This window comes from Chiloscyllium punctatum, chromosome 42 (genome assembly GCF_047496795.1).
Source record: "Chiloscyllium punctatum isolate Juve2018m chromosome 42, sChiPun1.3, whole genome shotgun sequence".
Lineage (NCBI taxonomy): Eukaryota > Metazoa > Chordata > Chondrichthyes > Orectolobiformes > Hemiscylliidae > Chiloscyllium > Chiloscyllium punctatum.
In genome coordinates, this window is record NC_092780.1 from 4,872,604 (window position 1) to 4,893,190 (window position 20,587).

General features: G+C 37.3%; 3 protein-coding genes and 1 long non-coding RNA gene across 4 annotated transcripts in view; 1 reads left to right on the forward strand and 3 right to left on the reverse strand.

Annotated features, from left to right (window-relative positions):
• hoxb3a (homeobox B3a) overlaps nt 1-20,587 on the reverse strand; it is an 88,453-nt gene that overhangs the window by 58,426 nt on the left and 9,440 nt on the right. The window lies entirely within an intron of this gene.
• hoxb9a (homeobox B9a) lies at nt 2,470-6,319 on the reverse strand. Its single transcript, XM_072561265.1, has 2 exons — nt 4,810-6,319; nt 2,470-4,083 (listed from the first exon to the last, which is right to left on the reverse strand). Exons 1-2 carry the CDS (start codon nt 5,324-5,326, stop codon nt 3,842-3,844), a joined length of 759 nt encoding a protein of 252 aa, XP_072417366.1. The 5' UTR covers nt 5,327-6,319; the 3' UTR covers nt 2,470-3,841.
• LOC140465676 (uncharacterized) lies at nt 2,480-7,750 on the forward strand. The gene is made up of 2 exons (XR_011955142.1): nt 2,480-3,973; nt 4,863-7,750. It is a non-coding gene; the product is annotated as an uncharacterized lncRNA (long non-coding RNA).
• Nucleotides 11,165-20,386, reverse strand: LOC140465663 (homeobox protein Hox-A10-like). Its single transcript, XM_072561261.1, has 2 exons — nt 19,589-20,386; nt 11,165-13,845 (listed from the first exon to the last, which is right to left on the reverse strand). Exons 1-2 carry the CDS (start codon nt 20,319-20,321, stop codon nt 13,574-13,576), a joined length of 1,005 nt encoding a protein of 334 aa, XP_072417362.1. The 5' UTR covers nt 20,322-20,386; the 3' UTR covers nt 11,165-13,573.

Genomic DNA, 20,587 nt, shown 5'->3' on the forward strand with positions numbered 1-20,587 from the left:
AGAAAAAGGAGGGAAAGAAAGCTTTCAGAACTCTATTGTCTCCGAGTCGGAGTCTAAACAATTGGGCATTCTGCTTTAGAATAAAGTCCCAGGCATGGGCGCGGAGTTGTAAACATATCCAAAGACCCTGCTCCAGACGTCTCGCCAGACTCTGTATAGGTTTTTATTGCAGCAATTTCTGGCAGCCTGAAATGGTAAGGAAGTAGAACAAAAGAGGGCGTCGCTTGCTTCAGAGTCTAAAAAGCATGTTGGTTACACCACAACATTCACCACGATTTTCCCCTAAAAAAAGTTACGATATACATCCCCACAGAAATAAAACGCAAAGCCATATTTTTACAGCTTAGCACCTCCAGTTGTGAGTTTAATCTAATAGGTTCTGAAAGTTTTCCCTTTGCTGTGTTTGTTTTACAGACATTCAATTCTTAACCTTCAGAAATTTATACCCTATAAACTTTTACAACGGTCATATTATTTTATTGCAGCACACCACACTGAATTTCCTATAATGACAGACAACTTCCTAACTCCTCCTCCAACGTACTAGGCTCATTTCTGCTTTCCCCTTGCATGTGTTTGTGTCTCGTGTGCTTGGCGAATAATGTTGAACTGGATATAACTTACAGAATTATGTTAATTCTAATATACGACACGCTGATACTGTATTTATTTTGTTCCAAACCAGTAAAAGAGGTTGTAAACGGCTGCATAACGTTGTCTCCGATATAAAGGTACTAAAACATCTAAACATAGATTTGTTTTGTTTTGTTATGGCCTTAGACATCCATGGCAGCCGTTCTACTGAACCAACCTCAAGAGAACGCTTTCAAGTTGACGAGCGCCCTTCCTCCTTTCTAATTATCCCATGTTGCGTTGCTAACTGTAAGATGGCGAAAATAAGCAAAACCGACTAAAAACGCATTTTACCCTGAACATTCGATTAAATTGATGGATATTTCTTTCGAGGATGGTGGAATGGGGCATCTTCCAAGCAGATTTCCACATTGGACTATGTTTTTTTTTATAGGGGTTTAGAATGTTCGGCTAAAGCTGTTTAATTAAAATGTGCACAATACTTGTTTGTGGGCAGATTCATCCAGAAACATTTTATAATTGATTGTAATATTTCATTTCGTTTCTGTTGTTCGTTATTTGCTATTCATCGGTGTGATATATGGCACATGTTTAGATAGATTTCTGCATTCATTCATTTCTTCATCTTGCAATTCTCATCTATAATGTCGATGTATGTATACCTATAATCTACAAATGTGTGGAGATACGTATATGCACATATAGGTAGATAGACATAATGCAAATGCAGGAAAAAATAACATGGTTTTAATATAAAAATAATTTTACCTGCTTAATAGGCAGGGGAGACCTAAGCCTTTTGAAGACAGTAAGAGTGTTCAAATTATGTCTCACAAGTTTCAAAATTCAACTTGAATATGTCAATTGAGGGACTATTCATTATCAAACGGCTATAATAGTGAACAATGCAAATAAACCGGCAGGACATAGATAACAGATCATTGTTTCTTCTTAATGGTTTATGTAAATTCTGATAGTACATGTTATCGCCTGCATGTGAAAATAAATGAAAATCTACGTTGGAATTGTCGATATAATTTATATTACTTCAAAGCTGCGAGGCATAAGATTCATTACGTGCAAAAGAAATGGGCTCACACATTTTATGATATGTATTGGACATTAAAATATGCAAAGCAACCAGCAGATATATAGAACGGGGCATTTTGTTTATAATTTGCATTAGGCACATTTCATAATTGGGCCAAAAGAAGACGAAACTCCCGATATTTCAGATTCTGAGATAATAAACTCATGGAAAGTAAGAGAACAACTTACTGGATGCGAACTAGATCCCCTGGAATTCACGTGAAACATGAGCTTTTGCGTTTCATGTCCACCCCAACAACTTGAGTTTATGTTTCATTCGGTGAGGCGATTCTTCATGAGACGGAGGTATTTTTATTTAACGTTATTTACGGAAACACATTGCCTAGTTCCGTGCTTCTTCTCAGTAGTTGCATGCACTCAGAGCCTCTGTGCCTCTCTATTGACGACACAACACAGTGCCCACTCTTGGAGAGGATTTATCGGGAGAACTGAATAAAATACTGGTTTTTGTCGGTATGTCCAGCATAATCAGGGGTCTCGTCCCTAGAAATGGCCAATGGTTTATCAGATAAATGATTTGGTTTTGTTGAGATTTTAGAAATCGACTTTATTTTCAGGGTTCTAAACACGTCTTTTCAGTTTCTAGTAATTATTCGACGATCTTATTTAATAAATAGAACTATTCTCCTTTGGTTTAATGAATTTTTAGGCATCATTGACAGAACGAGGTTTACGTCCACAACCAAGAATAAGACAAGACTTTAAACAGTAGACGCAAGGTCAGGGGGAAATTGCGTTTCCAAACTTTCAGCAGCATTTTATTTTGCAGCTTTTTTTTTAATACATTCGTATATTTACATCTAATAATCATGTTAGGTATACATAGAACGGTGGATTCAAAATATTTGATTCCATTCAGCGGGTTTAATTTATAATTAACGTTAATAAATCACATTAGAATAGTGCAAGCCTGCGCCGCTGACGTCGGAGAGCTCCGGAATGAAATAACTAAAACCTGAAGGTCAGCAGGAACTTGGATTCTTAAAAATGTAAAACGGTTAGTTCATTTATCTTAAATGTAAAATCGGGACAAACCTACAAAAACCGCGGATATAAATACCAGTTTCACATTGGACAGATATCCTAAGAAATACTTAACACGTTGTCATCAGAAGTGTTATTATTCCTAAAATGCATTCTTTTGAGCTGATCCCTGTTGTCAACCTCCTTTTGTGCAATCTAGTCTGTAATCATAATTCGTCAGATTATTCCTACACTGTTTTATTTCTAAAATGTCACGAGGTTCTATACGGCAGATCATTAAATTTTCGCTTCGACAGTTGGACATTCTTGCTGCAATATTAGAACATTTTCAAAAACTATTCACGTGGTAACAGTTACCCAATAGTTGGACAAACACTTAGCAAAGGTGATCGCTACCAAATTAAACCGTAGAAGCATCAGACATTGAAAGAAAATGCCAGATTCACATTCACTCAAACACGCAGACTAAGGGATACAGAAATCAGAATGGGAAACTAAACTATCGCTTGGTTTAAACAGTAGTCACAATTCCATTGAAACAAGCAAATGCTCAAATCAAAGAAATACAGGAATCATGGAAACAGCACTTAATTCAACCGCGATGTGATGTCTTCAAAATGGATTATAAACCTTCGACTTTTTGCATGTAAACTGTTGCAAACATGTCATGTTAACTCATTGCCGCCAACAAAGTCCAAAAAATTTAATCGCAGCTGAACAAGGATCCTTTTTGTAAAGCGTTGCTTTGGAGCGCGGTCCATCCTGGTCCCGCGTGAAAGGCCAACCCCAAAGCATTGACAGAAATTGTAGCAATTTATAAATAACACGAAGTTTTTTTTAAGTCATAAAGAGAGAAAAGGTGGCGAGAATAAAAGCACTCTGCTCTCTCTGGCTGTTAGAGTGGATGAGAATGGGAGGAAGTTGTATTTCTTAATATCCTGCAATAAAATTCTTTACACGTGACTCTATTCCCTGAATGAATGCACTAAAATGTTCGAAATAAATAGCCGAATTGCTGGATGTTTAAACCTTACTTTCTGATCATTCTTTGCTGTGGATGCATGTTGGCTTTCTCAGAACTACAGTCCTTAAAGGATAAATTGCAGAGACAGCAAACACCGGCTACGCGCTAAAGTTAAATCTCAATAGCTAGTCACTCGAACTCTTTTACATGCTCCTTACTGAGTCTTTTCATCTTCATCCTCCTGTTTTGAAACCAGATTTTGACTTGTCTTTCAGTCAGGTTAAGAAGACGGGCTACTTCGTGCCTCCGGTCCCTGGTGAGGTACATGTTGAACAGAAATTCCTTTTCCAGCTCCAGGGTCTGATATTTGCTGTAAGGACATCTTTTCTTCCTTGTAGAGCGGGCATGCAACCAATTTGCAGAAGGATTGCCTGAAGATGCGTGAAGGGGAAAATAATCGGATGAGAATAAGAATTATATTAGGATCTTATCTTTTAGATGCATTTCTAACATTGCAGTGCTTATGGGAGGATTCTTTCACCGTTGTATCGACCTAGCTAGACCTAGCTAAGTGTGTCTGTATATATGTATGTGTGTGTGTGTGTGTGTGTGTTATATTCAATACTCCTAAGCGTTTATCCATTAGTAAAGTATGTTACTGAATTGGAAATTGTTGGGCGGTCTGGAGTTGTAAAGGCTTCATTTTGTTGTTCATTACCACCTTTGCAATTTAGAAGTAAATTGAAGCCGACTGCACTGCATAAAATTGCTTCCTTTCTCCCTTCTCCGCAGCTTCATATAAAATTGGCATGGCGCACATTTTGTCTTTCTTGGGTTCATGGTTTTTCAGGAGATTAGTTCAAACGGAAAATAACAAGAGTGAATACGTTTTATTTATTCTTTCATTTATTTATTGCCTCGTAGAAGATAAACTGGCGAATCCGCCATTAAGGGTTTGCAGGTGTTTACTTGTGTAACCCATAAAACAGAACGGAGGCGCATTAAATAACAAGCAACATAAAACCAGTTAAATACTTGAGGCTAAACTGGGAGTAAACTACCTTCTAATTGGAACCTGACTTCAATCGCGTTTTTTGTACGAGCTTTATAAACTATTTTCATTTGGATAAATCGAGTCGATTTCTCGAAATACTTACTTTGTTCTGATGTCTCTTTGTCTCCTTTCTCTTCACACATGCTGTCTTCGTAGCACGGCGCTTTCCCGGAGCAAATGGTTTCGCTCTCCAAATATTCGCCATGTAATTTTTGAAGCGCAGCTGGTAGGGTTTCGCCGCCATGAGTCGCCGGTGTTTCTGCTTTCAATGAATCGTGACCGCTGGAAGGCATTCCGGGTCCGGACACAGTCCTGGGGGCCGGGTCCAACCAGGACCGCATGTACCTGCTATCAGGCTGAATGGGGTGAGACTGGACATACGGATGGTACAAAGTGGAAACATTGGCAGAAGGCTGGCCGTACACGGGGGCCCAAGAGGTGCCGAACACGGGAGATTTCGGCTGAAAATTACAAGCAGGAAATTCGGGATGTTCGGGGACTCGCGGCTGTCTGGAGACTAAATATTGCCCAGAAGCAAACTTTGTTGCAGGCGATCCCTCGCTTTCATGACTTATAAGTGAATCGACAAAGTAGTTGCCAATTGCACCAGAGATCGACATTGTCAAACATCATACACTCCGATTCATTGAGAAATTATATGTAAGACTAGAAATTGTTCTCTCAACTTCTCAACTAACAAAGTAGAGTTAGCTAATATGTTGTGGGCTATCTGCGAAACGATTGGTTAAAGTTTTCATGAGGCCGACAAAGCGACAATAAAACGTAAATCAATCCGCAATGGGGGTTAAACAATTAGCATCGCCCCCTCCCCCAATATTAAATACTTTTAGAGGTAAAAAGGGGATTGAACAATGAACAGCACCACAGATAGATTCGTATGGTGCAACTATTCCTCACAATACAAAACCTGGTTAACTTTAATGGACATATTTTGAAGGAACTATTTTGTTTCCTAATTAATCTTACGTCGTGTGACAAATTCTCACACCAGTTCTCATCATCGCTAGCTTTCTTATTTCTGTTATTATCTTAAACCTGCAACATATCAAATGTTAAATGCAATTAACACAGCAGATAATTATTGCGATATTTGCCGTTGATGTGTACTGTTGAGGTTAGCGGTTTGGATCGCACAGATTGGAGTTAGCAATATTAGCCCGAGGTTCTGGTGCCATTGAAGGAAATATGTGTGCGCATTATGGGTGACAACTTTGGACCTTATAGAGCAGAGATTGCAGTGAAAATGCGCGGAAACGTGAGAAGACGAACCCTTCAAATTTTAATTCAGCCCCAAGTCTGCAGTTGAGGAGGATTAGAACAAATTGGATGTGAAATAGTTTCTCGTTCCGGTACCTGCATTTCCAGCGAACAAAGTATTTTTTGTTCCCATTGTGATGTTTTAAAGCTCACAGTTATATGAAAGCCACTGTTGCGTATTATTCTGCATTTCTTATGCTGTGTGACTTCAAATTGCTCTCAAGTCGACTTTGGAACAAAGGAAAACGGAAAGCCAACCCTCAAAACAATATTGAAATATGGTGAACAAGTGAATAATTATTGTGCATTCAAATACATTGTTGAAGCTTAATTTTAAATGTAAACTACGTTTTCTCTTGTTATCTTTTCTGTTAGTTCTGGGAGACACTCTGCCCATGAAAAAAAGAGCGAAGAAAGATTTTGTATCATGAAGCTAGGGGAAATTGTGAATGAAAGTTCTAAAACCACGTTCGATCAGTGAAATGTGTACACTCCAGTAAAATTCGGTGGGCAATGAAAGATTTACATGGGTAGAAAACTATTCAGCTTTTAAATTACAAATCACTTTAAAAGAAATGTAACTTATTAGTGAAAACTAACATTACTTTGCATTTAACACACTAATTTAGAGGTCGATTAGAAGCATTGATTTTATTTGATTCCGTTGATGCAAAGAATTACGTTGGAAGAGGTTTGAGTATTAGTGAAGGACGAACAATGGCGAAGGCAATGAAGGAAATTAGTGGGGGGGGGGAACAATTCATACAAAATTTTAAATTCTAATTTGTCAATGGTTTATATTATAAAATTAATGTCTCAAAATATATTGCTCAGATCAGGAAAAAAAAATAAAAATGAAAAATAAATTATTTAGACTCGGAAATAATTCGTCGAATATTTGAGTTTTAACTTTTGAACGTTTATGCTGGTAGGCAGGTGATATCGGCAAGGCTGCCCATTTGCAAGTGTAGCTTCCATTAAGATAGTAGTAATGAGTACTGAGAAATAAGGCGAACTAACGGCTGAGATGAACATCTGAATGTTCGTTAATGATATTATTGGAGACCCACTATATCCTGAATACCAAAAGAATCCTCCGTAGTAAAAAGTAAATACTTGCAAGCACTTTGCTAAGTTATAAGCTACGGTGACGCGAATATTTTTGAGAATGTGCAAGTAATAGATAAGATCAATGAAACGTTTCACCGATGTACTAAAATTGGTTGTTAGCATCATGCCAAAAATATCTAACAAGATTCACAAAATTATTTTGCATTTTGATTCTTTTTGCTCTTTGTGGCAATGCATTGAATTAAAAATAATCCCCTTATCCACTCGCCTGCACTTTGTTGATAATATATATTTTGCCGCCATGATGAATTCGAAAGTTTAGGTGAAATACTTGGGAGAAATTAATTTAACACCCTTCTACATTTCAAGGCTGCGCATTTTAAAACAAGTTCTTAAACCGATAAGATGCTGAAAGGAAAGTCTCCATTTAAAATCAATGAATAATGTCTCGTCTAAATAATCAAAAAGGACGATTGTTTCAGAGGAAGACATCCCTTTAAAAGGACAGCTAGACTTGGAGAGGCCGTCTGAACATCGGTATCAAATGGATTTTTCAGTCATGAATAAAAGGGAATATATTAGCGATTGTTGTTACTAGAGCTAAATATGCAAGTTTTGACCTTTAATATTAGATAGATTCCCTAAAATTACATGGTGGACATTTGTATGCAATAAAAGAAAATAGACTTCCACAATGCCACAATGTATATCTTCTAAACGCTTTATGTGTGTGAACAATACAGATAATTCGTTACTTATTGCGCGAAATATATTGACTTATCTGTTTACTCAAAATAAACCGCGTTATACGATTTTACTTGTGTGATTCTTCTCAAGCTGAAGCAGTCGCTCTGCCAGTATATTGTTGTTCAAATCTTAAAATATACATCAAACACATTCCCTATCCTTTGGTTGGGTACTTTGAATTGACGACTTGACACTCGCACTGTCGTTGTCCTTCCCAGTTGGAAGTTAAAGCGGGGATATGCAGTATCTAAAACTTTGCATCTAAAACTTATCTTAAATGCACAAAAAGCAGTAGAAACAATTTGCTTGATAGCATTAAAAAAACTATGAATTAAAATATGCACTCACGTTTTTTCGCAACTAAGGAGTTTTCAGTATTATTGAGTGAATGGGCAGTTTTCAATTGTATCAATACAGGAAAACAGACGCAAAAGGCACCTTCGCCAACGACTGGGAACTGCGTTTCAACAGTAATATATCACACGATAAACGATCATTTCTGATATTTCTCGGATCTGTGCTTTAACGAGGGTTTTAATAATATATTTAAATGCTTTTATTGGGGAAATCGTCGGTCTTCCTTGTAAATTTCGAGTTTATATAATATACCTCCTGAAGTTTACAAAAACATCCGATCTGTGCCAAGCAAAATTGGCCAGTGTCTCCAAACACAGCAAGTTGCATTATGATTAGGAAAAGATCCATCGTTCGTGGTAGCTGCAGACCATTTGGCGGCAACCGACATTTAGATTCTAAAAAGAGGTTTAACTTAAGCCTAAAGCTTAAGAAAGTAAGCCATTTTGCTCTTGTCTCAGCACGTTGCGCAATCCAATTAAGCTTTAGTAATTTCAACGCAGTTATAACTTCAACATTAGTAAGTTTGTTTGTTGCACTCTCACGTTTGGTTCAATTCATAATCCAGTGGAAAAACGCAGATAGACAAGAAAACAAAATACCGTCACAACAAGTATCATACTAAAGATGGTGAATAAATGGCAATCAGCTGAAGTTTATGATGGAATTTGCTCCGACACCTAATTGCTGTTTAAAGGTAAATACAGTACATAGTTTCCATTTTTCCTTAGCTGAGATTATATTCCAAAAGTCATTCGGGAGGCTAAATGACGCCGGTATACGTTTTCCTGCATGTATTTTAAACAGTAACTGATACTTAATTCGCAGCGTCCAAGCTGACAACAAAACAGAACGAATTGAAGAATATCTATGGAAAGTCACTCAATTGATACTTCGATATGTAAACGAACAAAATTATAATCCATTAGGACAGCACTAATGCTTCCTCGTCAACTGACAGTAATCTCATTGGAAGCTTGTCTAATGTCTTTCTACAATTGGATGCCTCCAGTTTAAAAGCCTATGAGTTATATTCAGATATATCTTATTAGAGTAATATTGATCCAGACTAATTTATTTAATCTACAGCAATATTGTGATAGACTGAACAATCATTATTAATGATTAAGTGATAACGACATTATCATTTATGACTGGGCACATTGCGCTATATAAAAACAAAAACAAAACACAACGCAACTACTGCACATTATAAGCCTTGATAACATGACATTGGAGAATGAAGAGCGCTGTCAATTGTGATTGGAAGATATTTGGCGCCCATCGACCATAATCTGAGTGTATAAAACCTGTTCTACGTAATTAATATGCTACAGAAATAAATCTTGTATATCGTCAGACTTTCAGCTTTCTGGGGGTGCATTATCCCCTTGTCTGTCTTACAAGAAAACGTCTAATAATGTCGTTAATGGATAGAGACGGTGCAGATATTACTGGCGGATTGAAACCTGGGAATACACCTTACACAACTACCAGTTCGTTCCTCTGCGCTGTTGAGTTAGATATCTATTAATTTATTCAATGTTTAATCGAATAATCTATCTGTCTATGCAATTACTTCTGACGAATAGAAAATCGGATCAAACTAATGATGCTTACAATTACAAGTCAATTCAAAATTGTGCATTTATCGCTAGAAAATATACACAATTGCTTAAAACTTTATCATAATACATAAATATTGTTATTTTAGAATATATCCATGTATCGGACAGATAGCCAATAGGATAGATAAGTATTTATGTTAATCTGCAATATCGCTGTTTATAAGTTCGCAATATATAAAGTGGTTTGTCACAGGAACCATTCCTTCGGGCATCAGAACACCAGAGATACTTCTTTTTAACTAAATTCCAAAAGTTTGCGATGACAATAACTGGAGTAATTCAGGCAGTTTCTTGTCACTGCGATCAAACAGAAGCCCAACAACATGAAACTACCTAAGTCACACAGCAGTTCCATCTCACATGCGCCATAGACTGGACCTAACGAGTGAAGTTCAATTCGAACACCAAAATAAAGATGACATTGTAAGGTATGTTTTACTAAGCATCATTCTTTAAATAATAACTAAATTAATAACATTGTCTCATTTTCTAAGAAAGGAGACGGAGGCGGGATATTTACAAATCTCAGTTACTGACGGCTCTAAACTGCATCTATCTTTTTTTTAGTTAATCCAAAAAGATACATTGCACCACTTCGGACTCGCTGGACATACGAATAAACATATAATAAACAATCGGCCGCACTATACTGAGAAAGGATCAACGCTTGCACTTTTTAACATAATCAACAGACCATTGTAGTGAGAAAGTTCAGGAAATTCAAATATTTAATTTTCTACCAAGTCAATTTGATTATAACCATCCTTAAAGGGGCTCTGGAAAAACACCAATGAAACGTGACAACAAGACCCTACCATTTTCAGCATGTTTTCCAAAGTCTTGAAAACAAATGTGGACAACAATTAACGATTTTCCACTCGCAGTTTGCCAAGCAATGTGTGACCATTTTCCTGATCTTAAATCTGTGCTGTGTAGCATGCCGCTTGGAGACAATCTGCCTAAGTCCAACAAGTGCTACATGACAGCAAATTGCCAAACATATTTACAAGCCATAAAACTTCACAAAAGCGGACGTGGTCGTACATGGAGCATCATCAGTGCCCACAGTCAGTTACAACCGTCTCGATGGTATTTAAATCACCGACACCGGATACCAAATAAATTTCAGACTGCAGGGTTTTCTTTAGGGATGGAAGCATCGGAATTCCCTGTCTTTTTTTCTCAACCATCAACTTGTCCATTTCAGGTCAATTTCACGGGTTCACAATCAGCCAACCAATGTCCGTGATATATTTGAGTCAGGCTTGATGAAAGAGCCACTAGTCAGCAAAGACTCACAACAAACCTTAACAGACTTTCAGACATTAAAAAAGAGTATTAAGAACTATAGAATGCACCAAACACATTTTTGCTTATTTTTAAATTTGAATTTTAATATTGATAAGGCTTAGGAAATAATGCAACCAATTTAAGACGTGCAGTATACAGTACATGCTATTCAAAAAAACTTCGTTTACACCATGAAAGTAAAACATATCATTTAAACAGTTACTTGTGGATTTACATATGGTCCCCAAATATTAACATATACTTTCATTTCCCTCTCACACAAGTAGGTACGGAATTCAGTGTGCACAGCAGTAGACAAGAGGTGATAAATGCGACGTTAATAGTCTTTGGTATAGCTTTACATTAATAAAAATAAATATTACATGTTATATGACATTACACATTTGTTATTTGAAATCGCTACCTAAAATCACATATGTCAAAGTAAATGAGAGGACAGATCACTGTACATTCTCATAATTTTGGTAGACATTTAAGAGACATCTTATTCTTAAGCACAATCCTATTTTAATTGTAGTATATAATGCCCATTAAGTGTATAGGTCACTGCAAAACATATAATGGATATTTGTCGTATGTTTGGATGTAGGCTTGAAATAATTCCTGCATATTCATATCACTCATGCTAGAGAAGTTCAAACAAACAACTGCTGATCCACTCCAGAACACTGACTGACCAAGAACTCGTCTGTGTTTATATTTATCTCAGTCTGCAGTTGTACGTAAGTTGTAATTTTTATTGTGAGTTCTTATCAATTTATTAGTTCTCACATTCCATTCACATTTCGCTAGGAAGCTTCACATCACATCTCTAATGCAGAACAGCATGAGGAAATAAAACAACAAAATTAAATCTGCATATTGTTAACTAGGTCAGTGCTCAATACCTACCACCACCCATACTCCCCATGCAGATGGCTTTTACTCCAATGTGAATCAAGAAGCTTTGAGGTAATGTATGTGTAAATAAAAAAATATAGATCAGTAGCAGTTCTCGATGAAAAAGGAAAGTCACATGGGAATCCATGTCAAATGTTATCGTTCTAAGAAGAATGAGCTGGTCAACTAAAGTTTGCCCATTCCATGTTAATCAAAGAAACACCAAAGCTACGACAAAATCTGTGTTCTTATAACAATTGCATTTAGAAAATTAAATTGAGGTGAATCTTAATGCTTGCATTTTTAATTTTAAGGTTTATTTTAATCAATTTGTATCCAATTAATGTTTTACATTTTCAGCAGCATTGCATTTAATACAAATCTTCAGGTTTAGCTGTTATTTTAAGTCAAGTCGGCAGAAGAATATTTTATTTAACTGCAAAATGATCAATTCACTCTCCAACCAATTTATTGTGTAAAAGTTTCAAGACGTTGCAATGTAAAGGATACTGAACTAATTCAAGCATCAATATTACAACCTCTATGAAATACACATGCAATTTTTCATAGTTTGCTTATTTCCATTTATATCAATTCAATCATGCTTTGAGGTCATGAAGTGATAAGAAAACAGAATGGTTTCATTTGGAACACTTGGAAGCATTTTAAATTAATTTTATATTTGACATTATAATGAGGAAACAGTCTACTGAAAGCATGTGACGTCTACAAAAGAATTGCACGTTTTTTAAAAATAACCAGCAATAACCTACCTAAATAATTATGGTTCCGTGCTTAAAGACAAGAAAGATTCAGGATAGGATGACCAACAATGAGAGTACATGTTTATCATTATATTCTCTCACAAATTGAGGAAACAGTGCTATATTAAGCCAAAATATAATGGCATCTATCCAAATGCAAGGAAAAATTCACAATTTATCCTATGGTTTACCAATTTTTTTCTATAATTACCCATTCTAATTGATTCAATATGTCTGCTTAGTTTGAGGCTGGTTTCTTGCTATGAGCTAACACTCTTGTACATGATGTATGCCAGCACAGATGGCGTACTATGGTAGGTGCCGATTTCACTGCTGTCTCCATAATAAGGGAAAGTGTCAGACATGAAAGAATTGCTCGTTTGAGCATAACATATATGTGTGGTATTAACTATACGTCGATTAAACCCAAGAAAAAGGACAAGATGGAGAAATCAAGTTGGCTTTTATTGCCTTTTTGGAACATTCTTTGAGTTCTTTTCCTCACGAGTAAGCGATAGGACACCAAGTTATGTTAATGAGCTTCTGGCCAGCAAACTTAAATATTCAGTCTATGTTCTTTCGACAACCAAATCAGTACCCTTTGTTATGTTTAGTTAGTTTGAACTTGCAAGTCCTTCATCCGCCCATGTCCCTTCTGCTTTGCTAGCTCATTGTTGTTGTAGTGACTAGACATCTGAACTTGCAACCTCTCACCACCACCCCCCAACCCAAGACCCACCCCCATCAATGCTGTTGTCGCGCTCGAACTGTTTTAACGAGACGTTTGATATCGTCCCCCATCTCGTAAACTTTAATCTTAAAAACAGCTCTTTCATCAAATCGGGAAAGTAGCCGATATTTCTCGAACTCTGTGCTCCCTGCTCATCTTTTTCAGTTTCATTCTTCGGTTTTGAAACCAAATTTTGACTTGTCTGTCGGTTAGATTCACACTCCGGCTGATCTCCAGGCGGCGCTCTCGAGTTAAGTACATGTTGAAGAGGAATTCCTTTTCAAGTTCCAGTGTCTGTTGCTTGGTGTATGGGCAGCGTTTCTTCCTTCCGCCCTTTGCAGACAGCCAGTTTATCGTATTCTCAGTCTTTGTACTCTCTGTCAATCGGGAAAAACACATTGTCAAACGACCTATAGAGTAAAATAGATTCTGTTTTCCTCCCTTTCACCACCAATGACTCAGGAATTGCAAAAAGGTATCCCGACTGAGAATGGGGAGGGCTAGGATTTTCGGCACATAGTCAGCTAGGGGAATATGAACACTCCATATTTTATCCTGCTTCGTATTAGCGTATGGTATAGAAGGGTGTTTCACGATGGAGCATTACCTGTTTGATTCAACTTTGGGCCTACATAACAGTTTCGGCAACTGTACTTAAAGGAATATCATGTACCTGGACAAATAACAGGGGGAGGGTTTAATTAGGTTCATTATAAGACATTTTCACGAATGCACGTGGCACGAAAACTTGATTCCTAACAATACAGAGATGAAGGTAATAGGAGAAACTATAACGGACAATACATAATACATTACGGACAATCCCTCTAATATTACAAAAAGACACGATAGTGCCTAAAGCTTTATTTCAAGAAACAGCATTATGATTAAAACACAGCTAATTTAGTTTGCAAGAAACACAACCTAAACTAAAATTCAAATTAATAATGGTAAAATTATGTTAAAAGTGTGAGTAACTGGTTTAAAGTAAGCATATTTATTTTCTACTGCATCCAGGAAAGTGCATGTAAATACTGGTTAACTTTCCAGAGACAATGTTTTATGCAACGACCTTGCTGAGTACAGTTTTAGAACACATTTGTTACATGCCACATAACGGTTAACCCCGGTATAAAGGCTTTTATTCTGGACTTTATCTCCAAGGTTCTGGTTTATGCAAGGAAGGGAAAACAGTTGTGAGCTGAGGACAATAAAATAGAACCATAGGTCCAACTGTTTTAAACAGGAAGTCATCAGGCATTTTATAAGGCTTCTCCACACTTCTAATTTTATTTTTTTTTCCCTGACAGTCTAGCATTCCTTTTGCTGAAGTGGATGCAAGCAAATGACACATTCTAATACAATTCATCGTCTTATTGTGAATGTAGGGATGCAATGCTCTATACTGCTCTCTTTCTACATAAGATTTTAGATTTTTAAATAGTTTTTCCTTATAAAAATAATATTATCTCTGAGGTGAACGCCTTTATAGTATTAGTCGAATTTAGTTGCTTCCACCAACGTTATTGCATTATCCTAAAATATCATGCACCAGAATACATCTTTGACAAAAAAAATCAATATATTCAACCTGTAGGCACAATCGCTCGACATCTTTACAGTCTGTCGTGGTAAAATACAGGTATTTGACTTTCTCGGGCACTAAAACATGTCGTTTCGTGAAATCCGACAGTTACAATAAAACTGTAGCATCTTCTTGTTCAGTGAGCCGAATAGCCTCCATCTGTGCTGCAAGTTTTCCCATATCTCTAAAGTAACTTGATTGCAAGTGCAGTTATCCACTAACCATTTAAGATAAGACAGCATTGATGTAATTCCATTAATGCAAGTTACACCCTTATATAGTTCTTGATTTTATGGAAAAGGTCCAAAGTCATGGAATATAAATCAATGTTACATATTCAGTCATTGTAAGCTTTTCAGCATGCAGATATAACAACACTCACAAAGAAACGGCTGATATAGAGTTAAAGTATTCGGCGCGTGTGGTGCAGGGGATAGTTCCTTACTGACCAAATTTCAACTGGCTGAGCTGAAACACGCGAAGAATATGAGTATCACTACTCAACGACTCTGTAAATGGAACAAAAACAGAAAATGCTGTAAATAACTCTGCAGTTCTGGCGGCATCTGTGGAGAGGGGTATAGAGTTAACGTTTTCAGGTCGTGACATTTCAACAGAACGAACTGAAATGTTAACTGTTTCTGTCTCTCTCTACTGAGGCTGTCAGATCTGCCGTGCATTTCGCCATTTTCCGTTTTTCTCGTGGATTTACTGTTTTGAAAATATTTTGCTTTTGGTCTCTATATAAATATGGACTGGCCACGTTTTTGTTTACAACTCTAGGCATTATTATACGGACACTATTTGCCATTAAGTTGTGTCGACACTATTTGCCAACATTCCAGTATTCAGCCGTATATTAGGAATGTTTCCCACGTCTGTTTTGGTCATCCAAAAACATTGCAGTTAGCATCAAGTAACAATGGTATACACAAATGATGTATTGTTATGCAAATCTGGAACATGTTAAGCACACGGCTAAACTTTGAATTTGAGGCCAAGTATTGTAAGGAGACATAGTTTGTCCATTGTCCCTCTAGATTTCGAGGGACCAGCTTAGAGTTTGAATAACCTTAGAACTAGGAGAAATACACTATCAATTCCATTCTTGTCACATCTTTTAAATGTGAACTGCAAATACGAGCAATGAGAGCAATTATTGATAACTCTCAGACTAAATTAGAAGCATGCACCTACCTAAACCACAGATACGGTAATTTTGGATTGGCAAAGTTTACTTAAATAGACTTGGTTGGAGACTTTTATAATTAACAAAATTCCTATGTAGCTGTGAAATCGCTGCTAATTTATTCTGAACAATAGATAGATAAAGCATTTATGTGATATAGTTATGCAGTTGAAAAGATAGGTTGTGGTCAAATAAGTAAAATCAGGAATTTTATGTATAACGTTCTCCTTTCAGCTGCCTACCGAATGCATCAAAGATCCAAAACATAGGCACCTATTTAGTAAGCAGTCTGAAATCACTCTAGATTTTTCCAATAGTTTGTATGAGATGTTACGATGTCAGTTTGTGTTTCTTATTATATGGGTGCAAATTGTAAACTCTACTACATTTTCGATTCAAATGTTATGTTTTATTTGGTTGTGTCCCCAAATCAGCATGGAAACATGCTGAATCCGTGGATTCGTATGCACTTAAATTACAGACAATTACACAACAAGTTTCAGGTGACCCTCGCAGGGATATCTTGCAAGAAACACAATACAATATTACCAGAGGTTCAGTTCAAATAATAAAATTCAAATTTGCACGACATTTTCAGGCGTAGTGCTAATATTCGCTGATTAAAACAAGCTAGTACTATGCTGAAAAGTCGTATTTTACGACTAATGAGTTTATGTTGCCCTACTCTTGAGTTTATGTTGCCATTGCTATTATTATTTCATAATAAAATATATATTGCACATTGAAACGGTGTAGAAATAACTAATATCTAGGAATCACAATTAAGGAAGTCACGTAACTTGTACTTTGTTAGGTACAAGTTCAATTTTTAAAATAATCAAAACCCCAATCCATTTTCAGGCCTCCATCTCAATTAGCTACTTTGTCACGTTATTGGGTTCTTTGTGTGAAGCTAATGTTACTTCAATGCAACAAAGATGGCGGAAGCATTGTTGTCGTAGTATGCAGTTTTGATCCTAACGTTTTTGACATCTATGGAAAAGGAGATTCTATGGAAGTCAAATAACCCCCAGAAACTGGAGAAATTAACTGATAGGTAATGGAGAATAGACTACATGTAGTTAGAAAATGAGAACTGCCAGATACATAGAACTAAATAAAATTTAAAATCGACCTGATGGTATCTTTCTCACAGATCAGATAATCTATCCATTGTTCAGAATAAATTAGCAGAGATTTCACAGCTACAAAAGAATTTTATTAATTAAAGAAGTCCCAAACAAGTTTATATAAGTAAACTTTGCCAATCCAAAACCACTATATCTGATGTTTAGATGCATGCTTCTAATGTAGGCTCAGAGTTATCAATAATTGCTATGATTGCCCTTATTTACAATTCACATTTAAAAGATGTGAAAAGAATGGAATTGATAGTGTATTTGTCCTAGTTCTAAGGTTATTCAAACTCTGAGATGTTCCCTGGAAATCTAGAAGAACAATGGACAACTTTGCCTCCTTTACAATACTTGGCCTCAAATTCAAAGTTTAGCCGTGTGCTGAACATGCTCCAGATTTGCATAACAATTCATCATTTGTGTATCCCATTGTTACTTGATGCTATCTGCAATGCCCTTGTTTGTGTCATTTAATTGTGTGGTTAAACACTCAGTAAACCAATGCTAGATAGACAGAGTTCCCTTCACTTCAGCACATTTACGTTGATACCACAAAGATATACAAGCCAGTAGAAATTAGGAAACAGCCACTGGAGCAGTTTGGGGTTGCAATTTAATTTACAAAGGAATTTGCCGGCTTATAGGCAACTAAAGTGGTTATATATTGCAATGTTTCATTATTTTTTGTGAGCCAGTGTAGGTGGAGGAAATCCGTTATGGCGGATCAAAGTTAATTATAACTTCCTTCGTATTACTGCATCCTGGTGTTTACCACTGCTTTCGCCTTGCGTAGTGGCTCAGGATTTTGTTGGGTGTTGGGCGTGTGTGTGTGTGGGTGGGGGGGGGGGGGGAGGGGGGCGCGGGGGTGAGCGGAATTTTAAAAATACGTTTTACCGGAGAGTACAGGAGGAGCATGGTTTATTGCTTACTCACCTACTAGACAATAGCCAGTCTCTGAAAGAATCGGCGATAACTCTTGCGACATTCGTCGTTTTTCGCATACGTTGTGTTAGAATCAGCTCACAGCTAGAGTGCTATTGGAATCTTAGGTACCTACCAGGAAATAACATTCGGAGTATTTTGGATTACAAATTAGCATGTCGGTTTGCTTTATTTGCCCCCGTGGTTCTTTTATTCCTAATTTACTGACAGCGAGTTCTCATTTAATACCGCAATCCTTCTGCAGCGCCGCGTGATGTAATTTTTCTTCGGCGCCATAATCCAGCTCCATGGCAACACATAGACCTTAAATAGATGTCACACGCTGCCTTCAAGCTCACTTTAGTTATGTTCAGGATTTGAAATTCACAATTTAATCTTGCAAATTGTTTAGATGAATGAACCAATCGATGGAAGACTGCCTGGGACGCTTAGTACATTCACCATCAGACTTAAATCTAACACATCAGTACCCACAATTGTTCACTGAAAATATCATTGGCCACCAATGCAGATGTTTGCATCATAGCTCCAAACTCTGATTTCATTCGAAATTATATTCTTTAGTGCAGGTTTTTTTTTGTGAATACATGACTGTTTAATAGCGATCCCTGTAATTCCCACAAATACAACATTTCTCTGTATGTGCAAAATAGATACGTGGACATATTTAACAGATCCATTCATTTTGGTAGTCTCTGAGCATAATGTAAGCATACATGGGTAATGTACATGTAACCTCATACAATGAAATTGTAATGGTGTAATATGTTTGCAATGTGTGCACATTTGTATACATTGTGATTACAGATTTTGCAGTCATGAAATTATTTAGACATATTAACAAACATAATTGCACGTTTTTTTTTCTTACTAACACAACTGTTTTATGTTAATGTCATGTGTGCTTAATGTCATTGCAATTTTATGTTTTCTCCTTAAGCATGTCTTGCGCTTGGCATTCTTTTTTGCATTGGTCAGTTGTTTCTATTTTATGCCGGGCTGTCCTGCAACTAAAGAGTGGCTTTCGGAACAGTTTTGATCTTTAAAGGTCCTTGAAACGTGTTTGCAATTTACTCTGTGGTATGGGGTCTATCCTATAAATTACTGAAGGTATTAATTTGAACTGAGGGATTTTTTTTGTGCTGGAGACGAAAAAATGTCTCCTTTATAACCTAATTAAAGTCACCTTGCCGCAGATGAGAGAATTTCCTAGGTTCCTGCTCCAAATGCCATGTCATTGTCTTCCTTTCGTTCAGGATCTTACCCACCTTTTACTTCCTTCTCAGGAACGGGTTTATCCGCGCCAGGAAACTGTAACGTTGCTGTTTCTTGAGTAAACGTGCTTTCTCTTCCCCCTGTGTTTTTTCCCGGGACTCCGCCACCCGGCTCTTTTGAGGCGCTCACTTTTAGTTCTGTTTCACCTGGTTTTGAAGAGGACGACGTGGCGAAGGAAGAAGTGAAGGGAATGCTGGAGTGAATCGAGCACGGAGCAGTGGCTGGCTGTGGTTGACTGTAATCCGTCGGTTTGTTTGATGAATAAGTCGATTCTGAACGGAAATAGCTGGGCATGGGGACCCTGCCACTGCCATTTGTGCAGAGTTCAGGAATCACCCTCGGGTAGACTGAAACCTCGGAGTGCGTCTTCGAATATTTATCCCCGCCTAATAAACAATAGTTCGCTTCTTCCTTCACGCTAGACGTAAAGGAGTAAGTGTTTATCTGTTGGAGCCGGGCTGTGTGGTTGGAGGGTGACGGGTTTGCCCACCCGGCCATGCCTGGCATGCCAGACACGTACTGATGTGGAACCAAACCTATACCTTGCTGGTTGTTCATCTCCCCTTGTTTACGTTGTGCTAGGCCAACTTGCCAATTCTGTACCCCGTAGCCCTGGTCCGCTCTGGACGACAAATAAGCCCCAGGACAGTAAGATTCAGTCCGTCTGGAGCAAATTAAAGACTTCACTGAAAACGAGCTGGAAGTTGAATTCTCCGAACATGACATAGCTGCAGCTTAATTTGCTGAGCAGGGGGAAGGGGAAAAAAAAAGGTCTTTATCAAACTGACATTTCACTTGCACTCTTCAGAAGCCGGCTGTAGACTATTTCCGCCCAGCCGGCCAATCAAACTCGCGGCTAACCCGATAGACACCGCCTACTTCACGGGGGTTTTGAAATGAGAAGAACATTGATGCATTTGTGGGACTCAGCAACACCTAGTTATAGTGACAAATACAAGCTTGTTAATTTAACTTTTATCAGCCAAATTGGA

What these genes read in the sequence shown, in the direction of transcription:
- hoxb9a (XM_072561265.1), bottom strand. Translation starts at nt 5,326, where the DNA reads ATGTCGATCTCTGGTGCAATTGGCAACTACTTTGTCGATTCACTTATA. An exon ending in CAAAGAGACATCAGAACAAA is followed by an intron (nt 4,084 to 4,809) that starts GTAAGTATTTCG and finishes ACGCATCTTCAG; the next exon opens with GCAATCCTTCTGCAAATTGG.
- LOC140465663 (XM_072561261.1), bottom strand. Translation starts at nt 20,321, where the DNA reads ATGTCATGTTCGGAGAATTCAACTTCCAGCTCGTTTTCAGTGAAGTCT. An exon ending in TCCTGAGAAGGAAGTAAAAG is followed by an intron (nt 13,846 to 19,588) that starts GTGGGTAAGATC and finishes CCCGATTGACAG; the next exon opens with AGAGTACAAAGACTGAGAAT.